This window comes from Watersipora subatra, chromosome 2 (genome assembly GCF_963576615.1).
Source record: "Watersipora subatra chromosome 2, tzWatSuba1.1, whole genome shotgun sequence".
Lineage (NCBI taxonomy): Eukaryota > Metazoa > Bryozoa > Gymnolaemata > Cheilostomatida > Watersiporidae > Watersipora > Watersipora subatra.
The window spans coordinates 28150656-28170667 of record NC_088709.1 but is presented as its reverse complement, the minus strand read 5'-3'; the positions used below and the strand labels follow the sequence as shown (position 1 = coordinate 28170667).

Genomic DNA, 20012 nt, shown 5'->3' with positions numbered 1-20012 from the left:
TCATATTTTATAGAGCACCCTAACAAGCGCTGGTGTGAATATAAAAACATGGACTATGTCAAATTTTCTCTTCAAACTATATTTTCTAGTTAAAAATTTATAGCTAAAAAAATCACGAGGCAAATCGCTAAAGCTTTTGTACTTAAACAGCATCGACTATTTTTACTACCAAGTATAACTATTAGGGGATGAGAAATGGCTCAACAGGACTGTCTTTGCTCCTTGGCTAATGTTGTTTTTTGTTTTAGCAAAAACTATTATAAGAGATATGTTTTGCTAGTTTTAAGCATATTGTGTTTTAAATCTTAATTCAGACTATAAGAACGAAAAGTAAAATAATTCTGTTAGACCTTTTATTGAAGCCTTTGTTCTCTGTTCAACAGCCACCCCGGACACCCACACCTCCTCCTCCAACCCCTGTGAAGAAGCAGCCAACAGCACCTAGAAAAGCTATAGTCAAGCTTGTCTCTAGTGTAAGTTTGTTAGACCAACAGCGTAACGTCTCTTCTTTGCCGTAGACTGTTTATTTCTATAGTCAGCCTATATTGTTATTATTCTTATTAGACTGTGGCCTTTAATGTTACTATAATTCTTATTAGACTGTGGTCTTTAATATTGCTATAATTCTTATTAGACTGTGGTCTTTAATATTGTCAATATTCTATAAAGATATTGCTGCTGAGTGAAGATTTTAGTACTCAGGAATCTCTTAATAAAAGGGTTCTTTCAACTATAATAGTTCTAGGAGTTGCTTACCCGTGCATACCTTGTCCAAGATTTGTTGCAACAGGTTTTACACGATCATCAGTATATATGTTGTTCCTTCACAATAACCAATTTTTGAATAAAAAACCACTTAATTACTTCATAGAAATATTCATAAAGTAATAATTTGTTACCACACAATACTGTAACTAAATGCAAAATACAATAAGCTGCAATAAACCAACTGAGAATAAGGAATTTATGTAGTGAGATTAAATGTGTAAAATTTGTTTGCTGAACGATTTGATCCCTGCATATAAATCATTGTAAAGGTTACTAATAAGACTACGCAATAGATGAAAATACAAAAATAAATGTTATACTTGGTAGATCTGTAGTGGGTTTATTTATTATTGGCCTTCATGATTCGCTATGAAAGCCATGATTGTTGTCAGGGTCCACCTCCCAAACCACCGCCGAAAGTCAAGACGCCCTCACCGCCTCCGAGAGAGCCGACTCCAATTCCTACTCCACCGCCTCCTCCCTCCCCACTTCCTGAGTTTATCACACAGTTTTTCATGGATGACTGGTTTCAACAATATTTTCCCAACTGTTCGTCCCACGTGAGTTGTTTTAGTCAGTGCCTGAATTGTCATCCTGAAAAGGCTTTTTGCAACAGATAAAGTTTTTGTAGTATTTAGAGATTATATTTTTCACTGTATTTTCATAGCGGAAGATTTTTCATCATCAAAATTGTTCTCTTTGAATTTGTGACTTACTATTTTCAATGAAAGTTTGGAGTGTGATTATTGAGGTCAATAATGGGATATTAGAGTTTTTAATACTAAATACTGTGATATCTTTTTCATGCTTGGATTTCTGTCCCAACCAATTATATGCTTATTTCCCTTCGTCTGTCTTGAGTGCTATGGAATGTTTCAGCTCTGGAGACTGCACTGTAATTGTCAATGATAACACACTTCGTACATATCTATATGGCAACAAATTAACAGATTTCGCACTTTTGTATTTCCAGTACTGTTCAATATGGTAGAATTATATTTGCTGTTTTTTACAAGTTTCAATTAGTCCTTTAATATGTTCAACTAAGGCCAGAATGCTGAATTTAAATAAAATTAAACTTCAGTAAATTTTTGGGTGATGAAAATCTGAAAAAGCTAAATGGAAAGACAGGGCACTGTTAATATATTATCAAAAGATTTGTTTTTGATTGATAATAGTTCATTTTTAACTGAGTTTTTAAAAAGCAGCGAGGAGCAGAAAACAATGCAAGCTTTACTATTATAGGTGTCCGTCCATTCAACTTTCCAAAGCATTTGTTAGAGGTAAAAGGATCGCATCCTATTGGATTTGAACTTGTGACATTCAGCTTAGCAATGCGACACTCTTACACCTGGTCTAATACTCTGCTTTCCAGCGCATCGAACTAGTTGAGCACGTTCTTTCTTACCCAAAATAATTGCACTGATATTTACTATCTACGCTTTCTCAACCAACCTGATGATCTTTTATGGCACACAAGACTACCAGGATACTAGTCACAACTCGGAAGATTTGACTTTTTCTTAAATCTAGTAGATATTTTCTACGTAGCTCTAACCACATTGACTCAACCTATTTTTCCTTGTTAAGCTTGGCGAATCTTATAAATTATTTCACGAGGAGATTACTCTTGATTACGATGAAGGCGTCAATCCTGTAATGGTTTTCATGAAGTGCGTAGACTTCACAACTGTCATTCCTCCTTTAGGAGTCACAACTTTATAAAATATACTCAGTCATAACTTTTTCCTGGTTGAGTTAAAACTATTTTCAGATTTGTCTCCTCTGGTTTACTGTTTAAATGATCACGCATTCAAATGCTGCTGACTGGGTATTTTTACTACAGTCTGCTCAGTGCTTCATATAAACATACATAGTAATCCCTTGCTACTTTGGGGTTCACCTTTCCTGGCTTCAGTACTTCGTAAAGTAAATAATAATAATTAAAAATTGAAAAATTAAAGAAAGTAAATATAAATAAAAATTGAAAAAATAACATACATAAAATATTTAAATCTCTCTCATATTCTGAGCCCAGGGAGATCCCTCCTCGAGTATTATCGTGCTAGCATGCATCGCAGCTAGTTTTCTGTTATGTTTTGTCAAGTGTAAAAATGCTAAGTACCTGTGACACTCTTCATCATGCTTCTTAAACACCCTTGACCTTCAACATCGTCTGATGAACTTGAAAGAACGAAGAAGGTACTTACAATTAAGGAAAGAGTGTCCTTAAAAATTTTCTTCTACTTCGCGGATTTTCGCTAATTGCAGGAGACGCCGGTCTCGATTAGCCTCGTAAAGGGCGGGATGGCTGTATATCTACATCATATGCAAACTTGATCAAGTATATTTGAAGAAACATAATTTCCAATATTTCATTCTTTTAACACAAATTGCTTGTACAGTACTTTGCGTGTTACAAGGTGGGATCCAAAAGCTGTACTTAAGCTGTATGCAGTAGTGAGTGCTGTACTTAAGCTGTATGCAGTAGTGAGTGCTGTACTTAAGCTGTATGCAGTAGTGATTGCTGTACTTAAGCTGTATGCAGTAGTGATTGCTCTAAACAGTGAAGAAGACTCGTAGAACATTGCAAAATGGAATCGCTAAAATGATGAATAAATAGAGGCTCGTTAGGGTTATTTTTATTGCAGACCTTCCCCAAGCCCTGGACAGTGGAGCACTTTGTTTCTCAGCTCGTGCGTATTTTAAAGATGGCTGATTATGGAATGAAACTTCCTGTCGCGACTGCCATCAGGAAGCTGTATCACACACAAGGTTTGCTTGTCGGCTCGTCATATCTATGTTAAAGCTCTTTAACTGAGCTGCTCACAGCTCTGTTACAGTATTGTTATGTTTAGATACTGTTAGCTATCATGACATTTAGCTTCATTTTCTACACATCTATTATGTAGCCTGGTTTATTTTAGTTATTAACTGCCATACAATGATACAAGTGAACTTACTCTCACTTACCATGGTAGAACAACTCTTTTAATTGTTCACAGCGTTATGTGAATTTGCTCCAAGTCACAGTATAAGTAAGAATGAGTTTGTGTTAGCTCAAGTGCATAAGATATCATTTATGATATACAGTGCTGTCGCTTGTCTCATGGATGTATTTATTACCCATTGCAGCGTTGATAAGGCGCAGAAGACATGGTTAGTAGTAGATCTATTCCTTCTGAGTGAACGAATTTGAGTGGAAAAGGTTTGCTGGTTATAGAAAATATCACTTGAAAAAACTCAGAACAGATGATAGCTGATATTAAATTTAGTACTCTTTCTGAGTTGTCCTTTCTTCTATGAGTAAAGCTGACTTTCAGTTTTCGAAAACAATTTTTTTAAGGAAATGTTATTTTCATAGTGGATAATGTTTTCTAACTGACCCGATTGTGGGAGCACCTGCTTCCTATGGCTAATTGAAATGACACACTTTGTGGGAGCACCTGCTTCCTATGGCTAATTGAAATGACACACTTTAAATTTTTTATACTGACGCAAATTCATTTTATTTAAACGTATTTCATACGACAATAACGAACTAGATATAAAACAGATAAATTCGTGCAAATCAATATGCAATAAAAAGATAAGAGATCTATTTTTAAAAACCGTTCAATATGAATAGTCAAAACTTTATAATATAATACTTGCATTAGCTTGTGAACTACACATATTTATGTTCAAAATCTTATGTCGTTATAGACTAGTTATGAAGTATCTACATTCTACAGTTAGATTCTAGTTATGAGGTATCTATGTTCTACAGTTAGAGACTAGTTATGAGGTATCTATGTTCTACAGTTAGAGAATAGTTATGAGGTATCTATGTTCTACAGTTAGAGACTAGTTATTAGGTATCTATGTTCTACAGTTAGAGACTAGTTATTAGGTATCTATGTTCTACAGTTAGAGACTAGTTATTAGGTATCTATTTTCTACAGTTAGAGACTAGTTATTAGGTATCTATGTTCTACAGTTAGAGACTAGTTATAAGGTATCTATGTTCTACAGTTAGAGTCTAGTTATGAGGTATCTATGTTCTACAGTTAGAGACTAGTTATGAGGTATCTATGTTCTTCAGTTAGAGAATAGTTATGGGGTATCTATATTCTACAGTTAGAGAATAGCTATGTGGTATCTATGTTCTACAGTTAGAGAATAGTTATGGGGTATCTATGTTCTACAGTTAGAGTCTAGCTATGAGGTATCTACATTATGTTCTACCGTTAGTGACTAGTTATGGGGTACCTATGTTCTACAGTTAGAGTCTAGTTATGGGGTATCTATGTTCTACAGTTAGAATCTAGATATGAGGTATCTATGTTCTAGTTTTACTGACATAAATCTTGTACACCGATAAAAAGGATCTGTGATCTGTGAAATTTTGTCCTTTTACATAAAAACTACGCTAAATGTTGTTATCTCCACTCTAATTCTTTCACCGCCCACTATAGTAACTGCTCTCTTTCAAATACTTCTATGTTTGACTTCATTCTATAGTTGAACAGCGAAAAAATGTTCTTTATTTTTCTGTATTTCTAGCATGTTGTTTTCCTATAGAGCTTAAGTTCTCCAGCACATCTATGAGTACCTCTATTTACTCAGCCAGTTATATCTTAGTAGAATATTGCTAGTAGGCATCTTTATGTTTTGTCAGGCGGCTACCATTGCTAGTGAAAGCTAATAGATGGAGTGAAAACTAACTTAGCCTAAGTTGTTGAAGTCTTGAGTCTGCTCTAAATACGTTGTATTTGCTAACACCATTTCTGCCAACCTGGCTTTCAGAATATACATGTATACTTATGAGTTCATAGCATGCATTAGCATGTTTTGTGTTGTTCAGTTTATTACCTATGCTTCTGGATTGCTGAATGATTCTACATTACGATGTAGAAATGATATAGATGATATAATAGCCTCCTTCCTCTTCTCCCGAATCGGTAACTCAATCTGTAAGAAGACATGCAATTGTTACAGGCTTCAGAAACATAAAAGAGGTGACAGATGGCTGTCTGGATGTTCTTGCGCCAGCAATAAACCCACCTACATCACTAGATCCAACACAGTTATCCTGCATCAAGCTGTTACTCTCCCTACTGCATGACCTCGGAGTAAGTAGTCTTCCAGTTGCGTGTATCATTCGTCTGTTGAAGAGATTTTCTCAATTCAGTGTGCTTTGATGCAAGCTTGTAATACTTCTTGCATACTTTGTTTCAAGTAGACCCTGATCATTCAGTCAACCTTCACCTAATTTGTATCACTATAATCGCTTGCTACTAACGTAATTTGCTGGAAGAGCATTTCCCATTTAGCATACTTTAGTGTAAGTACGATGATACTTCTAGCGTGCCATTCTGTAAGTTCAGTTATACCTCTATTGTTGATTGTATTGAATATAGAGTTATCTACACTCAGCCGCTGTTGGTAAATCTGGAAGATCTGTGTAGAAGACGGGATATATTAGTTTTTATGGGTATGTTCAAAAACATGACTTGGAATATTCTCCAGATAATTTGCTTTTCTATCTGCTGCAATATTTACCCTCTTTACTAGTTACACAATTCTGCAGCGGCGTTGGTTTTTTCACTAATAACAGTACTGGACAGAGACATTGGTTGATTCCTTCACTAGTAATAGTATTGGACAGAGACTTTGGTTGATTCCTTCCCTAGTAATAGTATTGGACAGAGACATTGGCTGATTCCTCTACTAGTAACAGTATTGGACAGAGACATTGGATGATTCCTTCACTAGTAATAGTATTGGACAGAGACAATGGTTGATTCCTTCACTAGTAATAGTATTGGACATAGACATTGGTTGATTCCTCTACTAGTAACAGTATTGGACATAGACATTGGTTGATTCCTTCACTAGTAATAGTATTGGACAGAGACATTGGTTGATTCCTTCACTAGTAATAGTATTGGACATAGACATTGGTTGATTCCTTCACTAGTAATAGTATTGGACAGAGACATTGATTGATTCCTTCACTAGTAATAGTATTGGACAGAGACATTGGTTGATTCCTTCACTAGTAATAGTATTGGACATAGACATTGGTTGATTCCTCTTCTAGTAACAGTATTAGACAGAGACATTGGTTGATTCCTTCACTAGTAATAGTATTGGACAGAGACATTGGTTGATTCCTTCACTAGTAATAGTATTGGACATAGACATTGGTTGATTCCTCTACTAGTAACAGTATTAGACATAGACATTGGTTGATTCCTTCACTAGTAATAGTATTGGACAGAGACATTGGTTGATTCCTTCACTAGTAATAGTATTGGACAGAGACATTGGTTGATTCCTTCACTAGTAATAGTATTGGACATAGACATTGGTTGATTCCTCTACTAGTAACAGTATTAGACATAGACATCGGTTGATTCCTCTTCTAGTAACCGTATTAGATAGAGACATTAGTTGATTTTTTTACTAGCAAAAATATCGGGTAGACCATTAAAGAACCTTAGTGCAGAACATAGTACTGCTGCCATTACTAAACTTCTGCTCTTCAGAATGTTAGTTAGTCGTAGCTATCCAGTTATTCGTTGCCACAGTGTACAACAAGGGATTTCTATGTGGAGCTCATGTGTCAATTCATTGATGGAAACCAGGAGCTGCGATCTTTTGTAATGGATATGCTCAACCAGTGTGGCCTCATTGATCGACACCATTTCTTCACAAAAGAGCTCGACTCATGGGACACCTGGGCATTTGAAGGTGTTGATCGCAAGATGAAGGTTGCTGCCATGTGTGAAGATTGGTTGGACAAGTGAGTGCTTAGTGTACTTTGATAAACCAGGTAACTTAACACGGAAATGGTCATGCCCATGTTTGCAGCTAAAATACCGCAACCTTTGATTGGCTCACGACAATTTTATTTGAAAAGAAGTCTAACAAAAAGTCTCACGTTAGATGCTGCAATAATGTGGTAATTCAGAATTATTTAATCAGACATTTTTTGTTAATTTTAGACAAATTAGTTATGTGATGGTGGCATTCAAATAAGTAGTACTGATAGTAGCTTACTAGGAGTGGTAGTATTAATAGTAGCATCAGTGGTGACATTAGTGGCACAGTAGCAGTGACTGTAGTATTAGCCGTGGTAGTAATGATGGTAGTAGTAGCGATAGTAGTAATAATAATTAATAGTAATAATATTAGTAGTATAAGTAATAGTAGTAGTAATAATCAAAGTTGTAAAATCAACAGTGATAATGGTAGTAGGAGTAATACTAGTAATAAAGTTAGTAGTAGTAACAATAGTAACAATAGTGAGAGTAGTAGTGCTGATAACAGTAGTAATAATAGTAGTAGCAGTGGTAATAGTAGTAGTATTTGGTAGTAGTGCTGATAGCAGTAGTAATAATAGTAGTAGCAGTGGTAATAGTAGTAGTATTTAGTAGTAGTGCTGATAATAGTAGGAATGATAATAATAGTAACAGTAGTAGTAGTGGTAGTCGTAGAATTAGCCATACTGAGTAAATGAAAAATGAGATGCGCTGGTTATGTGTTTGTCACCTGTCTGTATTTGACAATCATCTGTTGGGAGTTCCAAGACTGGTAATTTTCTCCAAAGGTGGATGAGCAAGTTCAAGGCCCATCTGAAGGAAGGCATCGAGATGCTGAAGAAAGGGCAGGCTGTGCACAGCAGAGTTGGAAGAGGTGGAGCCAAAAAAGCAGCTGATCGAAAATCATACACAGGTAAGGAACCTATTGCTATGTGTCACAACTCTTGTAAAGCAGTTATCCGTGTGCATGAACAGACATGTGCAGACAAACCTTGGCTTATGATCTCCTCTTTTCAACATTCGGATAAATATTTGAATTCCAATTTGAAGTAATTTTTATGATTTATATTTGAAATCCTTATAAATAGTTTCATTAGTGAAAGTTAGAAAACTAGTGAAAATAGATAAATACCAAAAGGGTAAAGGAGTATATATTGTGAGATCTGTGCTGTATTTCTATAAATATCTTTATTTGAAAATATAAGGTGTACATGTATATACAGTAAAATCATTATTAGAACGCTACATTTATTAGAACGCCATCTTTATTTGAATACCACTATAGGAAAAGGTTAAAAAATAAAGTGCCATGGTGTTCAAATAGAGTTTAATGGTAAGCTAAGTTTAAACTTCATAACATATAGTTTTGTTATATATATTATAATAATAACATATAGTTTTGTAATATATATATATTATAATAATAACATATAGTTTTGTAATATATATTATAATAACATGTAGTTTTGTAATATATATTATAATAACATATAGTTTTGTAATATATATATTATAATAACATAGTTTTGTAATATATATATTTTAATAAAATATAGTTTTGTAATAATATTGTAGTTTTGTAAGTAAATGTATAGAAGGTAATAGGAATGACAAAATAAAAAATGAAAATATATAACTCAAGTTATTTACAGTTTTCAAGCCATGTTAATTTTATTATTTTAAAGACTAGACTATTAACTCATGCTCTAGTTCAGCTCAGAATGATAGGTGTAAAACCAAAAGGCCTATCACTCTTTTACCAGAATTGTATACTGTCTCTTCTGTCATATCCTACTCCAAGCTGGTATTCCTTTGTATCGAAAACTGATAAAGAAAATTTTTTAATGTTTTTACAAATCATGGTTCAGGGTTATGCTACCTGATGTGAACAGCTACGATCAGCATCTACATGTCCATAATTCTGATGAGCTAAATGTGATTGTAGATATTTGCTGTCTAAAATACTCAAACCATATCTCCAATGTGCCTAACTAGCCATTACATTTCTACTTCCTCTGAAAATTCACTACACCTTGTATCAGACACCAACACCGTTCCAATTCATATTATTATTTAATGTATCGATTAATGTTTGTGATACTTTAATACGATCAGATTATCTCGCAAGTACATTTGAAAAACAGCCTTTTATTAAACTGGATACAGCTCACAGAAAAACTCGTCTGAGACTAGAGAAAAACTCGTCTGAGACTAGAGAAAAACTCGTCTGAGACTAGAGAAAAACTCGTCTGAGAGGGAAAACATTATGATCGATAGCAGAAGAAAACAACAACCAATTTTAAACATAAATATAACTAATACAACAATTATAGAACACCTTTAGGACAAAAGAGCTTTTTCTTGCATTACACAATTTTTCTTCACTATTCTTTGTTTTTTATTATTTTGTTTCATGCTATAATTTGTTTTGAATGGCATCGCACAGTGATAATAACGTTGATGTCTATCCAAGTCTGTTTAAGCTATACCTGGAGTGGGGCTGCTCCATATTCTTACCTCTTGCTCTACTATCTACCTTATGCGTTAGTAAGCCCACAATTCCATTCATCGCCCTGCAAACGTGCCTTTTGCGAATCTACCTGTTGAGATGAAATATTCAAAATTATTTAAATGGCCTTGCAGTGACCTTCAACGAACCTCCCAATAGTAGTGTGATTGAGAAGGCTACGTGGATCGAGTGCATCAACTACTTCTGCGAGATGGAAGTCTCGGCAGAGATGTCTCGGATGAAAGCGATGCGAGAGGCTGATGACAAGCTGGTTGAGAGTAAAAACACTGTCCTCGTGCTGCCGAAAATGAGAGTGTAAGTCAGCACTTGTATTAAATACTTATATTAAATATTTTATATTTATATAAAAATATTTTATATTTATATAAATGTATATAAATATATATTTATATTTTATATAAATCTATATTTATATTTTATATAAATATATTTCATATTTATATAAAATTTATTTTATATTTCATTTAAAATATATGTTATTTATTTTATTTAAATATATTAAATGTATTTTATTATATTTATCCTGCATTATATTACATTACAACGTATTAGGCTATTATGTTACTTTGCATTTCACGTTGCATTATGTTATATTATGACAGATTATGTTATATTGTGCTGCATTAGACTAAATTATGGTATTATTATGTTAATATATGACATTATTATATTGTGCTGCATTAGACGAAATTATGTAGTATTATATTATGTTTTAATGATCTGCAACTACCATAAACTTTAAACATGGTTTCCATTTAGTTGCGTGACATGATAAATAAAATCTTTATAATTCCAATTGCCAACGTAAGGCCTCTAATAGAACTTTAGGCTGAAATTATCGCAAGCTCATCTGTAGTATGCAAAAAATACATTTCTTGACCTGGCTTTTCTGTATATTTGTTCCTTAATGGCTACCAAGTATAATGTACTTTTATATCAGTTCTTAAATAATAGTAGGTCAATTCAACGAGTGGCCAATAGCAGAAGAGCTCATGTAATTTCCAATTAATTCATGCTTATCTGTTGTTCAATCCGATGATAATCTGTCAAACAGTTTATGGTTGGTTCACACTTTATCACAGTATGTCGGTGTTGATCATACAATACATTGGTGATTGTATGTAATAACAATTTTCACTCTATCACAAACCCATCTACGCTTTCATCAGCGAATATTTTGTGGCATAACGTTTTCATTATGTAATGCCATCGCGGAAATTATGAACTACTAGTCTCGCAGCGACTATCGTGAAAGAAAATATAGATTAGGTAATTCATAACAGCCAATCACTGTCGCTGAAGTGGTTCACATTGCACAGACTGTCATGGATGCTCTGCAAATTATTGGGAAAGGTGGATAGCTGCAATCCTTTCCGACATATATGCATTGATGATTTATCGGTTGGCTTAAAGTCGACGAATAATCGGCGAAAAGACAACTCCGACATACCGCGATATGGTGTGAACTAGCCTTACATGGTGTCATAACTCCTCTTGTTTCATTTGACAGTAAGCCTGCACTCGTGCGGCTAGGGGAGCTACACACGGGGGCTACCACCTGCAAGCCAGAACGAGAGACTGTGCTTAATACTACAGATTTGCGTAGATACCATAAGAATGCCAATGGTGAATGGGCACTCCCACCCGGACAGTTGCATGGCTTCGTTCCCTTTATAAAACAGCCTGTCAGCAGGGTGTACATGAACCCGTTCCCTAGTCGAATAGATAAATATGATCACTACCAGCAAGAGCCAGTGCTAATCACGCTGAAGACTTCACCAAAGTACTTTGTTCATGATGAATCATATCCATTGCCACAAACTGTGATGTAAATTGTTACTATTTTTGGAGTTTTCTTGCCTTTGTGGTCACAACTTCATGCTCAAAAATGCCTATTTAATTTTTACGTCTTTTTTTGTGTATTTTCCTTATGTGTGTTTTATGCACAAATTTAATTCCGCCTGTGATAAGTTACCTGCTTTTCAGCAGTTATTGTTTATGTGTCAATCATTACCAGCCCTGTATGTGTACACCTCATGGAACCTCTTACCTGTTATATACATGTATCTATTTATTTTGTTTATTATTATGGTGGTCGACTTATAGTAATTAGATGAGCATCTCTTTTCTTTAATATTTATTGCTTTTTATCAACATTAAAATTACCTAAAACCAAGAAGTCTCATGAAACTACACAATATCAGAAGAGCACGAGTCATGGACTGACTCCCACCAGGGGAGATAAGTCTCAATATTTTGTTGTCGGTAGAATAGGCCGCCTCATCATTGTAGCACCGATCTAATTGGTTCAACCACTTCTATTAGTAGTACCCAGGGCCTTGCCATGGCATACAGGCACTGCCGTAATAGCTCGGAACCCACTGAGTCGGCATGGGTGGGCAGCTGCTTGGAGGGCAGGCTAGGGCACAGTCAGGCACACAGGCCGGAATACAGCAGTTACCTTTACCTATAAATTGAAAGGGTAAGTTTCAATAAGCAATATTAAAGGTGACTGGAATGTCGAGCAATATCAGAATATCTTATTATCCATATATTATACATGTACGTGTACATGTACATGCATATGTACAGTAAAATCAATCGTTACTACAATAGGAGCTGTGTCCGTCCGCCATGGTTGGGTGTTGGGGAAAAAAGACTGCATCATGGAGGATTTGAACTCAAGCATAGCAACACTGCACACTACCTTCTGTGCCAATCAACCACCTATTGGCACTGAAGAATATTTGTACATGTAGTTATTACATCTGATGATCTCTCACTGTGCACTAAACTGTCAGGCTAGTAGTGAATAATGGATAGAAGTTGCAAATCTATATAAATTTCAAAAATTGTTATTTGCCGTTCGGTCTGTCCAGCTATAGCGATTAGTAACAGGCAATTACAAATCTGTATTGCAGAAGATTTGATCTTGGACCCTCCCGTTCACCAGGCAATAACCTAATCAATTAAGCTACACGAGGTGCGATGGTTTTATTGGGCGATATGAGCAGTTATGTGGGTTAAAATTTGCATAGCACTCTGTGTTATGCAACGTGACTAAAGCTTGCTCTCACGGCTCATATTAGTAAGTTTAGCAATACGAATACTAGCGTACTCAAATTAGTCATTGGTAATGTGCCAGGCTAATGGCAAGTAGCAGGCAACTACATAACCTGCCACTGTTTATAAACTGTTTTTTAATAGCCGTGCAATGCCGAGAATTTGGTGAGTGACGCTAGTCCATACTGAAAACCGTTTCTGTCTGTTTAAAGCCATGCTCAGAGGTTAGGAAAAATGACTTCTTTTAATGGGATTTGAACTCGAAATTATCAGTTTTGTACATGTAGAGTGACAATCTATCAACTACCCGGACTGACTGCATAACTAGTATAACTGTGCAGTTACTTATTACATCTGACGGCCTCTCCCAGCACAAACTTACCACCTTTGTTCTCTGCAGAATTCGAACAGCATTTGTTAACTGGTAGACAGCACATAGGTAAGGCACCCTGGGATATAAGTTGTGCTGTGTAGTATGAGTTGTAATATTGGTAGTAGGCTGCGTAGTACGCTGACCAGGGGTCACGAGGTATTGCAGGAGTATGTGTCTTTTCTACAAAACGCTTTTCAACTGATCCTCTTTTTATTACAGTTACACAATATTGCACCGATCAGATATTATAATTAGCTAAAAGTTAAAATCATTAAATCAATATACATATGTTGTGTTGGTATATCTATGGTTGTGCGTTCGTGTGTGCATGCGCGTGTGTGTTTATATGATTGCTACGTTGTGTAGACTTCTAAACAACTGAAAAACCTTGCTTGGTACTTGACATATAAGCTACTGACACATCAGTAAAGGATTTAGAAATCCTATGTATTTTCAAATTTTTTCAATTTTTTACATTTGTTTTACAGTGCAATGTTGATTTAATTGAAACTCAAAAATTTTTCTACATTTTTTTTAATTTTATGATCTCAACTAAATCAGTGTGAAAATAATTTTTCGTTCACTATTTTGAACAAATTTGAACAACAATTTGGGGACAATTTGCTTTATTTAAAGTGTGCCCAATCATTTTGAAAATACCGTACTTTCCGGTCTATTAACCACACCCCTATAGTAGCTGCATCTGCTTTATTTTCAAAAAAACAATTATAAAACACTACATAGGCCGCAGCTTTTGTATAGGCCGCAGAACTCATGACAGTGCTTTTTAACACGGCAACAACTTTGCTGGTTAAAAAGGAAAAGTGCCGTCAGGCACTGTTCCGTGTTGACCGACACTTTTAACCCAGTGCCTATTGGAACAGTACCGTTAGGCATTGTTTTATTTTTTCTTTCACCGCTAAAGGCACACTAACTGAAGATTCCGGTTAATGCACCCTAGTGGTAAAAGAAAAAACCACAGAATAGCCGCGACCTTTAAATAAGCCACATGGATCAAAACATCAGAAAAAAAGTGTCGGCTAATAGTCCGAAAAGCACAGTATATCAACTAAACTATTTCTATTTTTTCCTGCCATTGAAAGCTTTAAAAAATTTTTAGATTATAAATTGAAAAATGATACTACCACTTTATGTTTAATAAAATTCATATAAAACGATGGGAAAAGGTTAAACCAAAATTTTAATACAACCCTCAAAGTTGTAAATTTTTTTGGTAGGTCACTGGATTTTGATAATATTAGCTAATCACAGAAATAGTTGCTCTGAACAAAAACACAACTTTTCAAGTTGACGTGTAAACAGCACGAAGTTATACTGCGTCTCTAACAGCTTATCGACAAGGAAATGTGCATACAATAATATGCAGAATAACATGATCATCTGCCCATTTCATACTTTTAATAGCAAATTAAATGTACTGCAACAAAGGCATGATTGTGCATGTCCCAAAGCTTACTACATTAACTGTAATAATAATATACAAAAGTTTTTTTTTAGTGTGTTCATATTTTTAGTAGCCTATAATAAAACATTGACACAAAAGTTCGACTTGATTTTCTAAAAAATGAAAAGGTTTAGGAAACGCGCAACGACCATCAAGTGCAAACAGTAACAGAACCTATTCTATGAGTACAGAAGTATTAAGCAGACAAAAACAGAAAATATAGACTAATAACCTTTTAATAAAGCTACAAATTTATGCATTTTTCCTTTTATTAAAATTTATTTTTAGCTGCCAACTTTCAGAGACAAATGCCAAAACATTACAATCCTTAACAGACTATAGACTCAACTACATGTACATGTAGATCTATATTTATAAATTTCAGTCTGCCATTGTGTAGCGTGTCTGTGCGTGCGTGCGTGCATGTGTGTCTGTTAGTGTCTCTCTGTTAGTGTGTGTCTGTCTGTCTGTGTGTGTCTGTCTGTTAGTGTGTATCTGTTAGTCTATGTCTGTTAGTTTGTGTCCGTTAGTGTCTGTCCGTTAGTGTGTGTCTGTTAGTGTGTGTCTGTTAGTGTGTGTCTGTTAGTCTGTGTCCTATCTGTGTCTTATCTTGTCTTATTAGTTATGCTTATCTGTCAGTTTTGTCACTACTATCCCACTACTGTCTATTTTGTAACCTGCCACTGTCAATCGTCAAGGATCTACTGATTGTTTGACAGGGAACTGACAGTAGTAGAAAAGTAGAAAAGACAAAAAGGTGGCTATAACTGTCTTCACAGCCGATTTACGTATTGTAGAGAACTTTAGTTTTATTTTCACTCATAACTTATAATTCTATTACTATTTAAAATAAATTATAACACTTGAGATTTATTTAGTTAATCTGCATATAATTTATATTTGTAGTAATTGATATTGAGAACAGGTGAAAAGTATGCTGTTAGCTTGCTGAGTTTTTATTATAGATAAACTCGCACAGAACTTTAGCAGAATCTATCAATACGTATTAATCGTATTTTTTATCATTTGTAATTTTTTTTATGTTTTAGGTTGTCTGACTGCCAGGGTTGTTTCAAGAATAAAATTTCCAAAACCTTCTTGCGGCTAAAACGCTCAGATGAAGCCAAAGTGTGATTACGACATCTATAGTTGCAAAGAGACTGACAGAATAGAGATGCCAAAGGCTGCAACTTGAATGCAATAGCTAATATCAACTATCACAATGACAACAACTAGTGGCATCAGTTCGAACTTTTTTTTCTAAGGATTTTAATTGCAATCAAGTTTGGTCACTTTGAATCTTAAACATTCTGGCAATCTGATCACCTCAAACATAAAAAAAAATTGTCAATGATAGAAAAATAACGCTATTTTATAAAAACTGTTTATAATTTTTTGTATAAGTTCATCTTTAAATGGTAAAATGTTTATGAATAACATTTTAAATTGAATGACATCAACAGGTGCCAGAAGATCTTGTATTATTTATCCACCTACTTGAGAGACTGATTCATATGCACTGCTAGGTGTTGGTCTGGCGAAAGACAATATACTGACCTTTTTCCTTTGATCTTTTGCTGCCGCTAGACTTGCTGCTGGAGTTACTACTAAGAATGCTTTCTGAGACCCCTTGAGAAGTGGAGGCAAGGCTAGAGCTCTTATCGGTGTAAGGGTTCAGATTTGAGGTTTCGTTGACATTGCTGGTTGCCTTGCTGTCGCGGGCTCGAGATGCTAAAGAGTTCTTGTGAGTGAATGATCCTATATTACTACTCATTCTAGAATATTGATTTTAATTCTTTTTGTCAATAACTAACGACAATCTTGTTAAAAAAAACGCAAAAGAGTTTTCTGAAGTATTTGTACAATGCTGCCAGCAACATTACTAACATAATTTTGTACTAGTAAATCATCAGGACTAGATGAAATGCTTTGACAGTTGGATGGTTTAGCTTCTTTGTCTGGAATTCCTGCGTGTGCTCTCACTCTGACAAGGGGGAGGAGTGCAATGTCCGGCTGAGATGCAGTTGCAGCTTGCTGTAGAACGAGCTATATTGTAATAGGCCAATAGGTACATAGCGTATGGTGATACCATCTGACAGTCGCCACTACCCTTTGAGGCATTTTGATCGCCATCTCTGTAGCTCCACCTTTCGGCAGCAGCTGCTGTGTAGCCTGGTGAGCCGTAAGGATAATATCCTGGTGAATATGGCCTTGATGAATATGACCCTGATGACGATGATCCTGATGACGATGATCCTGATGACGATGACCCTGATGAAGATGACCCCGATGAATAAGGACTAGAGTGGTACACGCTTGAATAAGTTCCAGAACGAGAACCTTTTCTCCTTGGACCAGCTTGCCTTACCATGATTTGTTCCGGAATTTAAAAAAAATTCTCAATATACACAAAAACAAAGCGATTTCGCTAAAGACTGCAGCAGAAAAATTTTTATTTATGCAAAAATTAGCTTCTGAAACTGAGGAATGTTTGTTAAGGAAAAATCTCAACAATAAAAATTGAAAATTTGCAATTTTTATTGTTGGTAAATTTTTTCCATAACTTTTTTCCATGACATACATAATTTTTTCCATAGAAATTACAATCTTACATGTTTCATTGGTGTTGGAAATCTTTATTGGCAGAAAGTTACGTCATCTGAGGAAACCTGTATAACTAAGTTAATTGGCGCTAGATAAAAATTGTTTGGTAGCTTGATATATGATTCTATCAATAAACTTTAAATATTGCAGTCTTATTTGCAATATTACTAATGAATGTCTAGTGCTGCACTAGAAACAAAAAATAGCCCAATGAATTTGAATAGCTTAAACTAGTCAAGGTAGTAACTTACTATAATAAGAGTCGTGTTCTCCGTCTGAACCTAACGTTACGTTAAAAGTAATGATCTCTAACTCAATCATGAACTTAAACTGTGCTAATATTTTTGCAAGCATTGCATAAGTAGCCTATGTGCTTTAATTTTCTAAATTAAGGCAAGGCCAGCATGGTGTAGTGGGTTAGTTCACTGATCTGCAGACCCGGAGGTTCCAAGTTCAAACCAAGTGAAGTGTGAAATGGATTTTTTGTTACTAAAACTTTATGGCTTCCACTGGACAGAAAAATGACAGATGACAAACATTGAAGTTTATACACATATAAATATATATATGTATATATCATAGACATATATACGTATATACGTATATACGTATATACGTATATACGTATATACGTATATACGTATATACGTATATACGTATATACGTATATACGTATATACGTATATACGTATATACGTATATACGTATATACGTATATACGTATATACGTATATACGTATATACGTATATACGTATATACGTATATAGACGTATATACGTATATACGTATATACGTATAGACGTATATAGACGTATATACGTATATACGTATATACGTATATACGTATATACGTATATAGACGTATATACGTATATACGTATATACGTATATAGACGTATATACGTATATACGTATATACGTATATAGACGTATATACGTATATACGTATATACGTATATATACGTATATAGACGTATATACGTATATACGTATATACGTATATACGTATATACGTATATACGTATATAGACGTATATATATACATATATATATACGTATATATACGTATATATACGTATATATACGTATATACATATATATACATATATATACATATATATACGTATATATACGTATATATACGTATATATGCATATATGTATATATGTATATATGTATATATGTATATATGGATATATGTATATATGTATATATGTCTATATGTCTATATGTCTATATGTCTATATGTATATATGATTATATGTATATATATAGACATACATATATAGATTGGTAAAATCAAACAGAATGTATAGTTTAGTTTAATATTCTGCTCAACCTGTTGAAATTACACTTTCGTTCATGCTTTCTAGTTTTTACAATGCAATCTCCTGTAGCTCCTGACATAACAGATGGTGAACATTTTGAAAGTTGAATTCTTTTTACTAACACCCTTTAACCTGTCGTTCTTTTCAACTGAAATAAAGCTTTCATACATGTTGAAACAGTTTATGACTTTATTTAAAAGCTTACATGACCAGCTGAAAATAAATAACCTCGTTTTGCGACGCTCATTCAAGTTCGACATTGTTGAGAGTATACTGGAGTGCAAAAAAGCATAGACTCATTTTACTGAGGTTAACATTTGCAATTCCCTGGAGTATTTATTAAGAGGCTATTGTAGATTGTTTGTACTGTTAAATAACACAGTGTTCACAGACAAACAGACAGACAGACACTATGCTATGCAATATTCTTATGGGTATAATTGCTCCAATCTATGTAAAATTCACTTTATTATTATTATTATCATTATTAATGGTTTTACTGTGCTTGTTATTCATCTTCTATTTCATCATACAATTCCTAATAATATCATGATGTATGAACTACGAACCTCTATAAACTATAAACCTCTTATGCTGTCAAAATAAAGTTTTTTAAAAATCTTTAGAAAGTATTATAACCAGAATTGGCAGTAGCTGTCATGTGTACTACTTTTACCCAATTACCCAACATGAAATGAAAATAAAACATTGTTTCATTTGTTGTGTTAATTTTACCATATTAAGCGAATCTCAGAGTAAGCTAAACTGGATTCATAACAAAATCACTTTTTATTATTTACATAAACTTGGTCTAAAAGGAGCTATTATTTCCTTGTCTCTGACTATTGTCATTTTCATTTCATACTTTCTGTATATACTAGATAACTAGATATGAATTATACGTTGAACTCTAGTATTTAGTTGTTATAAAGATCTGGAACATCTCAGCGAGTCTAGCTACGGGTTTAGGAGTCTAGCTACGGGTTTAGGAGTCTAGCTACGGGTTTAGGAGTCTAGCTACGAGTTTAGGAGTCTAGCTACGGGTTTAGGAGTGGTTGAACTTTTAAATAA

General features: G+C 34.4%; 1 protein-coding gene across 1 annotated transcript in view; it reads left to right on the top strand.

Annotated features, from left to right (window-relative positions):
• LOC137388100 (uncharacterized) overlaps positions 1–12218 on the top strand; it is a 66755-nt gene extending 54537 nt beyond the window's left edge. The window contains exons 26-33 of the mRNA XM_068074612.1: positions 384–473; positions 1161–1328; positions 3420–3543; positions 5749–5882; positions 7344–7558; positions 8366–8490; positions 10221–10401; positions 11618–12218. Coding sequence (XP_067930713.1) covers positions 384–473; positions 1161–1328; positions 3420–3543; positions 5749–5882; positions 7344–7558; positions 8366–8490; positions 10221–10401; positions 11618–11939 — 1359 coding nt within the window. The 3' untranslated portion in view covers positions 11940–12218. The remainder of the gene's footprint in view (positions 1–383; positions 474–1160; positions 1329–3419; positions 3544–5748; positions 5883–7343; positions 7559–8365; positions 8491–10220; positions 10402–11617) is intronic.
• The last annotated feature ends 7794 nt before the right edge of the window (positions 12219–20012 follow it).